The sequence below is a fragment of the Diadema antillarum genome, unplaced genomic scaffold (assembly GCF_040938485.1).
Source record: "Diadema antillarum isolate AM-2024a unplaced genomic scaffold, OU_Dant_1.0 scf00000184, whole genome shotgun sequence".
NCBI classification, from domain to species: Eukaryota; Metazoa; Echinodermata; class Echinoidea; order Diadematoida; family Diadematidae; genus Diadema; species Diadema antillarum.
This window is the reverse complement of record NW_027271073.1, coordinates 976125-989406: the sequence shown is the minus strand read 5'-3', so window position 1 is coordinate 989406 and position 13282 is coordinate 976125. Positions and strand designations below refer to the sequence as shown.

Genomic DNA, 13282 nt, shown 5'->3' with positions numbered 1-13282 from the left:
CTACGGGCCTGCAGATGAATTGGATTTGGTGTGGAGTTTAACATTTGCATACATGTTTCAGTCGCTCAAATTTTTGCATTCGATATTGTAAAAAATGCAAATACATTCAGTTGATGTGGACAGTACAAGATTCACATTATGCTTTGCACTGTTGCCAGATAATACACTCATTCAACTCACTCTGCCTTTTTTACATATTTGGGTAATTAGCCCGTTCCATACTTAATTCTGAAATCCCCATAGAATTAATACACAGGCTACCAGGTTCCTGTATGGAACGGGTTAAGACCTATATTGTACTCACTGATAATGTATACACAAACAGGATGCATGATAACACAGATGTGAATGCATTACTAAAGACTTGTGTGATTCTTTCTACCACGCTGTATGCAGACTGAATGCTCTGGACTTTCGGGATCTGAAGGACAAGGTCAGTATGCCCATTGTCAATGCCAGGAACGTGGTCATCCAACAGACGCTGACTGACCGCTTCCTGGAGGCTTTCAGGCAACAGGTACAGAGCAACCAAAAGTATCATCTCCCAGACGGCTCGCCGGTGAGTGGATTATGAGTAGTGGTCAGCACAATTGATGTGTGAATTAATTCTTTTTGTTATCACCACTCCATCAGTTGATTGATGTTGGTCCTGACTTCGGCTGTGCCAAAAAGTACCATGCTTGGGTCAATTTATAAAAAGTGATTCTTGTTAAGAGAGCATCTTTCCTTAAATTTGTTGTCATCTGGTAGTATCCCACTTTACACATTTTTTTTTTTCTGTAAATGGTATTAGAAAGGCTTCTTTTAAGTTTTCTTCCTAAATTGCTATCGCTTGCATTGAGTTTTCATTGCAGTCAGTCAGCAATATATTATTTGTCTTTTAGTTTTTACAAATGCTTGAGGCTGTTACTGTTACCCTTAGGTCCAGATTTGAGAATAAGTGAATGCATCATTTGGTGCAATATTCCTACACAGAACATCTTTTAGAGAGTTCAAGCAGTCATCACATTTCTAGAATTTCTCACCATGTTCTGCAATGAAAAGCTCCTGTTTTGGGGAACCCATTTGATGAAAGATAACAACATTGGAGTCATAGTTGTAGTGCAATGTTCACGTCAGATCAGCATGTCTGCCAGCTTGCTCTCCTTAATGTTTATTACAGATATCCTCACACTCATTGCCAATGGACAAGGCATAGGCCTACGTGATCCTTCTGACACCCTCTGTATCACAGTGATCTTCTGTACATGCTGTCGTATTATTTAATTTGAATGGTGTGTGTTTGGCTTGGATTGCTTTTGGATAGAGATCTTCCCTGGCCACTAAGGAAGCCTGTGAATGTTATGAGCAAGCCACCTTGGAACCGACAGCTTAGAGTGCTCTGCAGCTATAAAGGGACTTGGCAAACTTTGTCTAAATTATATTGGCTGCCATTTGGGGAAAGTAACCAAACACTAATGAATGAATTGGTTTTACAAGTACAAGCAAAGTGCAAGAGCATAATTATTCAGGATCAAACAATATATAGATATGAAGTCAATATGAATACATACATACATTTATTAGTCTTCATTTTCTTCCATTCCTCTTCTGTCAGCCTCCAGAGACTTGCATTGGCTGCCTGCAGACCCCAGCAGACATCAAGCTCGTCAAGCTGTGTGATGCGCCCTCACAGGGCGAATGTGTCCAGTGCTATTGCCGCCCCATGTGGTGCCTGGAGTGCCTGTGTAAGTGGTGGGTCAATCGGCAGCCACAGGACCGTCCCGAAACGTGGCTCGGGGCGAGGGCGCCCTGTCCTACGTGCCGATCAAAGTTCTGCCTCCTGGACGTCCGCTGCATCGAAACATGACATAGGTTTTTTCGTCCTGGGAGGTTTCAGGATGTCATCATCAATCTTTGAATAGAACAACTACTTTCTCTAGACTTGTTTAGTGGTGTTAAATGACAAGAGTTCTCAAGACAAGGGCAAACATATTCTATTGATAGACCAGTAGACTTGATGTATGACGGGATACAGCCACCAGGAATGTCAATGTTTGTATGGGTGTATCAGATGGAAATCTTCCTAAGGCTGCCAGAAAAATATGACCAGCAACTCCTAAACTGTTGTAGCAAGCAGGGGCGGATCCTGGAATTCCATAAAGGGGAGGTGCCTTTACAAAATCAAAGGGGGGAAGGGGAGCACTTGCCCCCCATTTTTTCTTTTTATTCCTTTTATTTTAACAAAAAATAAAGAAGGGGAGCATGCCCGGTGCCCCCCCCCCGATCCGCCACTGGAAAGTACCAAGTGTGGCATTCTTTTTTATCGATTGAAGTGGAAGTTTGAAAAACAAAGGGATTGACCTCTTGTAAAGAGATAAGAAGTTCTGTATGAAGGTACTCTTGCAGTGATTATCTTCTATCAATTGAATCTACTGCAGAACTAAAAAAAAGTAGTGAGATGAATCAAATAAAATGGTTGTTCTCTCTGTAATAGACAAATAGGTTCTAGTCTTGAGTAGCCAGTCTCAAACCTGGAATCAACTATAATGTACCTCGTGACAAAATTGCGGTCGCGTATATATTCAGAACTGTAGACTGAATTGTTAAGATCTTGAAAATAGGCAGTACCTCTAAAGTGTGTTTGTACTGTGTAGCTCCCCCCCCCCCCCCCAAAAAAAAAAAAAGAAAGAAAAAAAGTAGCCACCTTTTCACTTAAACACATCTTCAGTGGGACAGAAGACAATTTGAAATAGTTGTGTTGATGTATGATTGAAAATTACAGGAAAAAATATTAAAGCATGAAGGAAACAGTCTTCCCCACATGTGTTAAATCATCTCATAAAAGTGAAGAAAGTCTGACACCTCAAAAGAATTTTATTGAGAGATGTGTGTAGGAAATCAAAACTGTAATTCTGCAAACTTCACACAAAAGCCAGTGTCTTTCAAGTTTGTTATCCAAGCAATCAAAGTTATTATTATACTTCAGTTCTATTAAGTTTGTTTTGTTTTCTATCTAAGCGCAACTCGGAAGATTTTGAAGGTAGACTATGGGTTTATCAATCAAAACTTTACACAGCTTTTATGACTTGCCACTGAAAAATATTGTAGTCCTTCTAATTTGCAGAAAATGAAGTCTCTCTTCTAAATTGGGTACAGTTTTTGGAGGATTTCATTCTCATCAAATACAGCTCGCAAATACTAGCTGTCAGTCCTTGTCAACAATCTTCTTTCCAGATTAATTTTTTAGTCTTTGGTACAACAAAATGTCATGCATCAGAAATGTTTGGTTTATCTATTAGGAATAAGATCTAGAGTGAACTGTCTGCAATGAGCTTAATGTCTCTCTCTTCTTACAACAAATCTATCAATTCCTGTGTTCAAACTATACTGAATATGAAACTCCTTGTATAGAACAAAGCATTTTTAGCAACAAATTGCAACAAGTACAACAGCTCATGTCTTTCTTTTCCAAATATAGCAGTGAAATTGTCTACAGCTGTGACTCTAATTTACCACAGAGTTTCAGTGGTTCTCTTCTTTGGTATCAGTGCATTTCTTTGGTATCAGTGCATTCAAACCCAACAATTCCCTTACAATTAGAGAGATTTAGAGAGATTTCAGACTCAACTGAAAGTAATGCTGCGTTTACACCATGTTCCAGTGGCTACGGCAGCCCCGTCTGCCCAAAGCGTAATGCATTGTGAGTAGATGAGACATTTTCCCGTTTTCCCCTCTTCATATTCTAGTCTTGTTAATTCTAGTCCTCACCCCAGTGAATATATAGCTATCAGACGCTGTTCTCACAGCATCTGATAAGTCTAGACTATCAATATTTTCTGTTGCCGCCCACTACGGACCGCCACCAAGTTTTGTTATGGCCTATAATGTGCCATTGTGTTTTGTTGCATTTACCCCATTTTATTGCAATCTACAAGGTTTCTCATTATCACAGGGACTGTCGTGGCAATTTGTTTGACAGTTTAAAAATCTGACACGGCATCCATGACAATCACAGCCTGTCATGTCTGCCTATCCCGTCTCACCATGTTGTCTCACGTCCATCCCGTTTTGTCCACGGTGTCCTGAAATGTGACTGCCATAACCGCTGGGAACATGGTGTAAACGCAGCATAGAGGAGCCAGCACAGTTTGAGTCCTACTGAATGCGTTTTCAGTGTAGCAGAGACTGTAATTTAGTAGGTCTTTTACAAAAATTAATGTTTGTCTCCAAGCCCTATTCATTTTGGTAATTTGATGTTGATTTCTACCAGTGTAGCCTTTCTACTACTGAGAAACTGAGCATCTTTTCTTAATACAGTGTACTGCTCAATACTTATTTATAGAATGGTTGGTAAATGTGTATTTCTATAATGTCACTTATAGTTTTTTGATTAAATTTTTGATAATGACTGTCATTTATATGCAGTAAATTTAGTGCTGACAGGTGTTTCTGCCCCAAGAGGTGTTGGAGGCATTATTTTGGGGGTTGTCTGTTCCTTCCAGACATCAGTATCATAGTTCAAGAAAGATCACTCTGTGGATTTTCTTTGTACTTTCTTTCTACGTCCAAATTATGCACGAACAATTTGCTGCCTGACATGTAAGATACACTTGAGCATCAAAGCATGTCTTTATTATCATAGGTTAGATTCAAAGGTCTACATACATCTGGGTGATATGTATTTATATCTAATTTGTATCCAAATGAAATATATGAAAATAAGAATATTGAATATGATTGAGGAATATTTACTTCGGCCCATTATATACAAATAGGTCATTTTGATCTTAACTGTTTGAAATATTGAAGTTTTTGAACAGTAAATATCCTTGTATGTCAAGCTAGATGCTATCTCAGTTTTTCGACTTTGTCAAACATACTAAATATTTTTTTTTTTCCTCGTTTCTTTCAGCAAATTGCAAGTTTATGTTCATTGAGATCACACAGACTTGAAACGTATAGATTAATAGGTGGCATACATTTACATTCTCCCTCCATTCAATTTCTGAACAGTACTTGGTGATGGTTCTTATGTACAAGAATTTTGTCTTGCATTCTCTGTGATATCAATAAAACACCATCAAAGTCGTTTTCATTTTGATGACTATGGAAACTTGCAAAGTAGCCTTTATGTGCTGATTTCTTTGAAATTTAGAGATACACAAAGAGATTCAATTCAATCTTTATTTCCGATTCAATATATAATATACAAAAATACATGTGAATATGAGCAAATTGTACAAAAAGTGAGTTTAAAAACAATGGAAACGACAACAAAACAAGGCGAGATTATGATAAAGACAAAAGAATAAAAAAACACATCGGGGAAAACAGATATCACAGGTACATAAAGAATAGAAACTCATTAACATTGTGTGTTTGGTTGATCGGAAAATGGTATGCACGTAGAAAGCCAGAATAGGATTGTTATGTTGCACATACCCCACGTTATAATCATTTCAAAATTACTTTTTAAAAAAACAAACAAACAAACAAACAAACAAAAACAAAAAATCAAGATAGAAAAAAAAATCTGCCAAGACTTTGAAATTGGCCAAACACTGCGAAGGAGACAGTCTCATGCAGTTTTCTTAATGATGAAGTTAGTGGATTCTCGAATTTAAACTTAGTGTTTGGAGCATTGCAAAATACACTCTGCACTCTCTCCTATCTCTATGAACAGGAGTTGTGGTGTATTTGTGTTTGGAAACACTTCATAATGTTTCTCATGAACTCACTGCCCACGCGAACCTGATTGGACCTGAGTAGTAGGGATCCGCTTTACTGAATACCCAGGTCATAGACATAAATGCTTATTTTTCTCATTTGCCAAAGGTAAAATATTTTAGTGAGAATACTTCTGACACTCCTCATTAAATGACACATCTTGTAATTCCATTCATAAGCTTTGATTACATAACACCAAAATGCCACTATAATTAGTAATATTCTGGACTCCATTTACTTCATTCTCTTAGTCAGAATTCAGTACTCATTTGCAAAAGAGTTGAATTCTAATAGACTTAGTTTTTTAGAAGCTGCATCAAGTCTTCAGCCATTTACCTCTCCATCTACCATTCCATCTGTCTATTAATCATGCTTTTTCTTTATATTCTTTTCTCCCAAGTATAATTGATTTTATTTCATCTACCATTCCATCTGTCTCTTAATCTCTTCATCTATGTACTCATCCATTATTCCACTCATCCCTACATCCACAGACACATGTGGACTAATAGGTTTGTGTTTTTTTTCATTGATGTACAGGTTAAAAAAATGAATTTTTACATGATTATTAGATTTTCTTTGTTATTGGTAGTGCATATATTTTACATCATGAATGCATTCTGTGTCAATACAATTACAGAAACTTCAAAAAGGGATTTTTTTTTTTAGTCATCAAATATAGGACTGCATATTAGAGTGTAAAGATGAAACATTGGGTTGAACATTACAAGTAACAGAAATTTAATATCATATGACTTTGTGCATTATCTTATCAATTGTGAAAGAAATTGATTTATTCAATCAACTGGTAGCTGCATTAGCATATGTTTTCACCGATATAGGTCAAATTCCAAAGACATCTGCTTAGCAATTAAAGTCAGTTATGTTTTGTTTGGTTTGGTTTGGTTTTTGTAAAACACTGCATCAAATCTTCATGCATCATACTCTGTGTTGTGGCATTTAGAAATGATCTCGTTCTCTGTGGGTGGAAGCATCACACTCAGCCCTGCCGCCAGGGTTCTGAATTATTCATAAACCCCATCCTGGATGAAGAACATGCTAGACGCCAGCACAGAGGAGTCCTGTGATTGGCTAATTTGTAGAGCTCCACCTTTCATTAACATATCATGACTATTCAATCTGATACCTATGCAGGCAAGCTTGTTTTCCCCACACAGATGACATAATGCTGCCACCTGTCTTGCTGTAAGAGACTATTTGCATGCGTGGGTAGGGGCTGTATGAATAATCAGTAGCTAATTTGAATAGATGAGGTCTCATGTTTATTCATGATATGCAGAATAGGGCAGTGATAGGCAGGGGCTAGAGGGGGATATATAATGATGTGCAAACAGATGAGACAGCCATATGTTGTTTTCCACTGCAGGGCGTGCTGGGTGAGATGGGTAGGGTCAATATAGGGAATCCTGTAGCATATGCTACTGGGTGGATCTTTGTTCAGAGAAGGACGATGCAGACGTTAATGTGAAACTGACAGAGATGTTGACTCCTGGATTGTATCCATCATGGCATCCTAAATTCAGGACAGTGTAATTGAATGCTGTAAAAATTATCATCTTTGGATGTAGTGGCTTTATCAGCTGGCTTTAATGAATATATGATCAGTGATAAAGAAGGAGAATCTTTATTTCAAAAAAGGAAATCATTCCTCACCTGTGCATGTTACATATACATGTATTGCAATTTTATGTAGCTTTATGACATTGATGCAACTACATGGTGAATATTACTGTAATAACTCAATCTTAGTAGATGTAGGCTAATTTGTCAATCAGTTGCAATAACTCAATCTTCATGATACTGTGTTTCACTCTGGGATTTCACCTGTTGCACAGTTTGCTGTGAGCAGTATGTTAACCCATTGAGGACAATCTGATTTTGCTATAACACACATTTACCATAGATACCTGCCGTAGTATACTTGGACTCGGTCTTCAATGGGTTAATTGGATGACACTAGATACAAGCTGTATGTTTGTATAGATGGACACTGAAACTAATGGATGAAGGAGGCTGACACCTCAGTTTATCATTCTGTCTATGATAGAAATTATTGTTGTTATGATCAATACCTTTGCTTTAGCAAAAAAAAATTGTTATCTCTCCTCTTATATGTTTTTATATTCCACTCTGAAGTTTATTGTAGATTTTATTGCTTGACATGCAGCATATAATCTTAATCAACAGAGGCCAAGGCAGTGAGGAGGAATGAGTTAAGCAGGGTTATCTAGTCTGTCAGGTCCTTGCTCAATAGTTGTTGGGTTTTTTTTTTTTTTTCAACATGCTTATAAACATACTCTTCTGCTATAATAAAGTAAAAAATAAAATGGACATAGTCAGTGGATATGATATAACAATGAGACTGGGAAATCTGTGTGATGCATTTTTTAATGCAGCAATGCATGATGGGAAGAATTATTTTGGGGAGGGGGAGGCAGAATTCTTGCGGTCGGCTACACGTCACTTCCGGTCGACTGGAGTGAAAACAAACAGCTTGCGATGCAAGCGCTAAGCCTGCATAATGCGCATACTGACTGCATGAGCTGTGCATGTGCGACGCGTATAATTTATGTGCAACTCTACGCAGCTCAGACATGGGGACTGTTTTTCATTATTCATTTTGTCATTTGTGCCATCATTCATGAGATACATGCATCATGTCTTGCCAGCAATATTCTAAAAATCTGGATCCTGTCGATCGATCGGTCCCGGTATTTTCCAAGTTTAAGGCGGCCGGACTGGACCTGTGCCCGTATGAAATCGCGGCAGGACTCTGGATCAACGACCCGACAAAATGGCCAGATGTGCAGTAGAACCTCTTTGAGTAGGCCCTACCCCGATATCTACGCTTACTTAGTACCTCATAGAAACTTCAGGTAGGTCTAACGTTAGTACTGTAGTACTTAGGGTAGGGCCTAATTTACAGTAGGCCTAGGGCCCAATCCTGCCGCCCGCACAGCTACAGTACCAGCTTGCGCTAGCGCTATGCTCGCGGGGCGCCCCGGCAGAAAACACGTACAGCGTTCACTCCAGGCTCACGCGAGTGGTTTGTTTTCACTCCAACGCTATCCATCACCCCGTGACACGCAAAATACCCGGATGTCCGACCATGAGAATAGAAGACAATGGGTACATCACAATGAGATACAATGCCTGTCATATGTTGTTGTTGTTGTTCATTTCCCATCTGTGAAGATGGCTGGATAGCCCATATTCAGCTACACTAAGCTGGTCTTCCATGGGGTCCAGTTGGATGTGGGGTGGGACCACTTCACCGGGTTAGACACCCTGCTCTTTGCGATGAATGAATGAAGCGGGATCTTTTACGTGCATGAACTGTGACTCTCTCATACACGGGACCTCCATTTTATGTCCTATCCGAGGGACAGAGTGTTTTGCCTCTTGCTAGAGGGGACGGTATGTTTACACACAACATTGCTCAGTCCAGACTCGGGTTCGAACCCGGGCCGCGTGATCATGAGGCAGACGCAATACCGACTGAGCCAACTCACCGCCCTACTGAGCCAACTCACCGCCCTACTGAGCCAACTCACCGCCCTATATGTGATTACCAAGGCAACAGATGAACCTCTTGCGTGAACTAAAAGCCGTAAACATACATTCAGCTTTACATAATGATATCATGCTGGGGGGGGGGGGGATATATTGGTTATATACTGATGCTTGTAGATCTGAAACATGGTATTCCAATGGTGAAAAATGGGTTTTCTGAAATACACATATATTTCACAATTTCACTGCCATGATACTTGATTCTTTAAAAAAAAAATGGATGTCTTATAGTATACGAATGAGCAAAGGAAGAGAGAGAGAGAGGCCGAGAACAATGGCCTGACCTGATGATGATGCAAGATTTACTTGCATGGGAATGATATGGCAGGTTTACCACACGTAACATCTCTTTGCCCTCATCAACTCCATCACTCCATTAGGTCCACTAGTATGTACGCCGGTATGTTTATAACAGTCCTTGATATATTAATCAAGAAATTAGTCGCAGACCGTCTGGTTCGGTGTGTATGGAGCTGATATCCTAAATGCTATTATTGTCAATCATTATGATTATTAATCCCATAATCCCAGTCGCATTTCTCATAAGGGCTTCCCAGTTCATAATCTCTGTATCCTCCATGTTTTTTCTCTCTCTCGAGGGAAAAAGGAATCATGTCTTATCACACTGTGACATTCATGACGTTGGCATGAATTGGATTAATCCGACCTTAAATTGAGCGTGTCGAAAACAAGAAAAGCGGGGCGTGTTGTGAGGTGTATTGAATGATTCGTCATAGGCGGTCGTAGAAATTAGAAATAGCGGCGGCCTTGGTACGCGCTCGGCCCGGTAATGCGGTTTGCATTCAGACGCGAGTGTCTTCTACACCACAGGCACGCACGTTGAAGCAATGCAGACTTGTATTCACGCAATATGAATTTTGTCAAGAATTTCGTCAAGAATATTTCAGTGAAGTTTTAGTGATCACCATGGTCTTTCATGATTCCTATGTGATCTTTCAGTGAATTTCATGGTATATATCCATGATCACCAAAAAGTTTGAAACGGTTCAAAATAGTCTTTAATGAACATTATTATGGTCTTTCAGTGGTCTTTTAGCGGTCTTTCAGCTATCTCTCTCTTGACTGATTTGAAGGAAACCAAAACCTAAAGCTTAATGTGGATTGAGTGAAAGCAGCAACATTAGTAGAACACATCAGTGAAAGTTTGAGGAAAATTGGACGATCGATGCAAAAGTTATGAATTTTGAAAGCTTTGATATGGAACCGCAGGCTGGATGAGGAGACTACTAGAGGTTATTACGTAATGTGTGGACAACAATATAAAGAAAGTATAAAGGGAATTCCACAAAAATTCATTTTTCATGAAAATTACATATTCCATCAACTTGATACTGACTATTATGTGAAGGGTAGCAATTATATTCCCCCTTCTTTCTGAAAGTGGTTAGTCAAGTACTCTTTCATTATGCTAGAAAAGTGAAAGCATTTTGAATTTTCTTTATAATTTTCTCTATATCATCCACACATGATGCCATAAACTCAAGTAGTCTCTTCATCCAGCGGTTCCAACACCAAAACTTTAAAATTTCACAACTTTTGCATCGATTGTCCGATTTTCTTCAAACTTTCCCCGTGGTTCTTATTAACTTCCTGAATCACCATTCCGCAAAAATTCATTTTTCAAGAAAATTACACATTCCATCAACTTGATACTGACTATTATGTGAAGGGTAGTAATTATTCCCCCTTCTTTCTGAAAGTGGTTAGTCAAGTACTCTTTCATTATGCTAGAAAAGTGAAAGCATGTTGAATTCTCTTTATATTTTCTCTATATTGTTGTCCACACATGATGCCATCAATTCAAGTAGTCTCTTCATCCAGCAGTTCCAACACCAAAACTTTAAAATTTCACAACTTTTGCATCGATTGTCCGATTTTCTTCAAACTTTCCCCTTGGTTCTTATTAACTTCCTGAATCACCATTCTTTGGGAAATATGTAGGATTTTTGGATTTTTAGATCACTCACGATGACCAGTTTCACTCAGTATAGTTGTAGGGAAGTATGTGGGCATTTCAGATTTTGTGACCATTTTGTCGGCCATCTTGAAGTAGCTTTGTTGGTGCAGAGCTTTGCTCTCGTTGTTTTGTTCGGGACTGTAAGACGTGGTTGTGGTGGTGGTGCATGGCTGCTGGATGTGAGTGTGAGTGGTGGTGGTCCACCATGATCTTTGTTTTGTATATTGCATTGTTTGGTGGTATATCGTGGTGGCGTATCGTTGCTGGGCGTTGATTGGGGCGGGTGGTGGTGGTGGCGTGTGTGTGTGTTTAGTGATGGGTTTGTCCACGCGATTGCGTGAGGGGCTATGCTGCGCGTCCGCTCATGGCGACCATCAGGGAGAATTCCGCCCAACCATCCGGGGGGCGTTGCATCTCTTTTATTGACTCTGGTTGTTCTGCATGAGTGATCCCGGTAAACCTAGTCTTTTCTTGCCAGCCGCTTTCTTTAAAATGTAGAGAAAATAGTGTCCAACAGCACAATCACATTATGTAGAGTGATAAGAAAAAGACTCGAGAATTGAGACCAAACTCTTTATTGTGCGGTTCAAGTTCCCACAATGTATTTACACAAATGAATTAACCCCCTCGAAACCACAATCCCTCGCAATCCTAAACTTCCAGTGATTCTGTATACAGCAAGTTGTGAATAGGAACTTTAGCACCAAGTATTCTACCAGCATGATCGAGGATTGAAGCTCAAACTTGAGTGGACAAAGGATAAAGCAAGCCGGGTTTCCTAGGCTTATACGGATTGGGCAAGAATACCACGGTTTAGTGTCGAGACCTTCTCCACGTATTCATTATGGCATGGCAGGGCATCACGTAATTCCAAATCACAACCAAAGAAGCATACCTTTACATCCTCCTCATCAAAAATAACATGGTTTAATCAAGAGAAGAAAAAACGTCTCACCCTCCTAGAGCCCTTCTCAGTTCGTACTGAAGTGTAATCTTTGAATGATAATGAACCATTAAAAAAAATTGAATCGAGATTTAAACGTCAATACAAAGTAAAAGGGTGTGCTTGCATAATTCAATCGAGCTCTCTACACTAAGCTACGTTATTAGCACTGATCAGAGTCTCCAGAGCCTGTCTGGAATGTGTTACCGTGGTAAGTATAATCAGAGATTTCCTCATTCCACTGGAAATGAAAGGAAACCAACTTCTGGCCGTGGATCAATTCCTTTCATGCACGCACAATTACACCGTTAATTCCCTATCAACTCGCCACACGATTAAAATACTAGCTATTTCTTTCAGCAACATGGCACAGGCATCAGTGAGCACAACGTCATGTCATAATAATGGCATTGCTTGCCAGGAATATATAGGGAAGGGGGGGGGGGGGGTGGCGAGGAGGTGTTTTGGTCTATATCTCAGAGCAGCGCATGGCTGGGTTTATATTGAGGAAGCTACTGATTAAGGGTTAAACCTTCATGGTCAAGTAGAGTGAATTTCTCTTAAATGTCATGGATAATTCCTCTTACTGTTTAGAGGACATTTTTTGCTTAATAGGCCTAATCCTCAAGGTCAACTTGAGCACGGAACGACATGTCTCAGCAATGTATGTTATTGTTCATAAATTATCATCATCAAGTCATCAGTATTACAAGTAGTGTATAGTAGAAGTTTTAGAAGTACATTGTAGTAGTAGTAGTAGAAGTAGTAGTAGTAGTAGAAGTAGAAGTGGTAGTGGTAGTAGTAGACGTAGTAGTAGTAAGTATAGGACCTACATGTAGCCGTATAGGAGTAGCCATAGTACTGTAAATGTCGGTAATTTTCGCGTGATTAATTTTCGCGCTGATCGAGCGGCTCAAAAACAGTCATATTCGCGGGTTCTCGAATTCGCATTGCGCAATTGTCAACACATTCAAAATGTGCAGAGAAAATTGTGAAGATATTTTCGCGGGTTTTAGAATTCGCGCTAGCCAAAAGTAGCGCGAAATACGCGAAAATTA

At 39.4% G+C, this 13282-nt stretch overlaps 1 protein-coding gene across 1 annotated transcript; it reads left to right on the top strand.

The window, feature by feature from the left end:
• Positions 1 to 396: 396 nt before the first annotated feature.
• On the top strand, positions 397 to 2163 carry LOC139723275 (transmembrane protein 129-like; the record flags this gene model as incomplete). The annotated part of the gene is made up of 2 exons (XM_071634533.1): positions 397 to 559; positions 1598 to 2163. Coding segments are annotated over 2 exons (415 nt in total), but the record flags the coding sequence as incomplete, so codon positions are not given.
• Positions 2164 to 13282: the final 11119 nt, after the last annotated feature.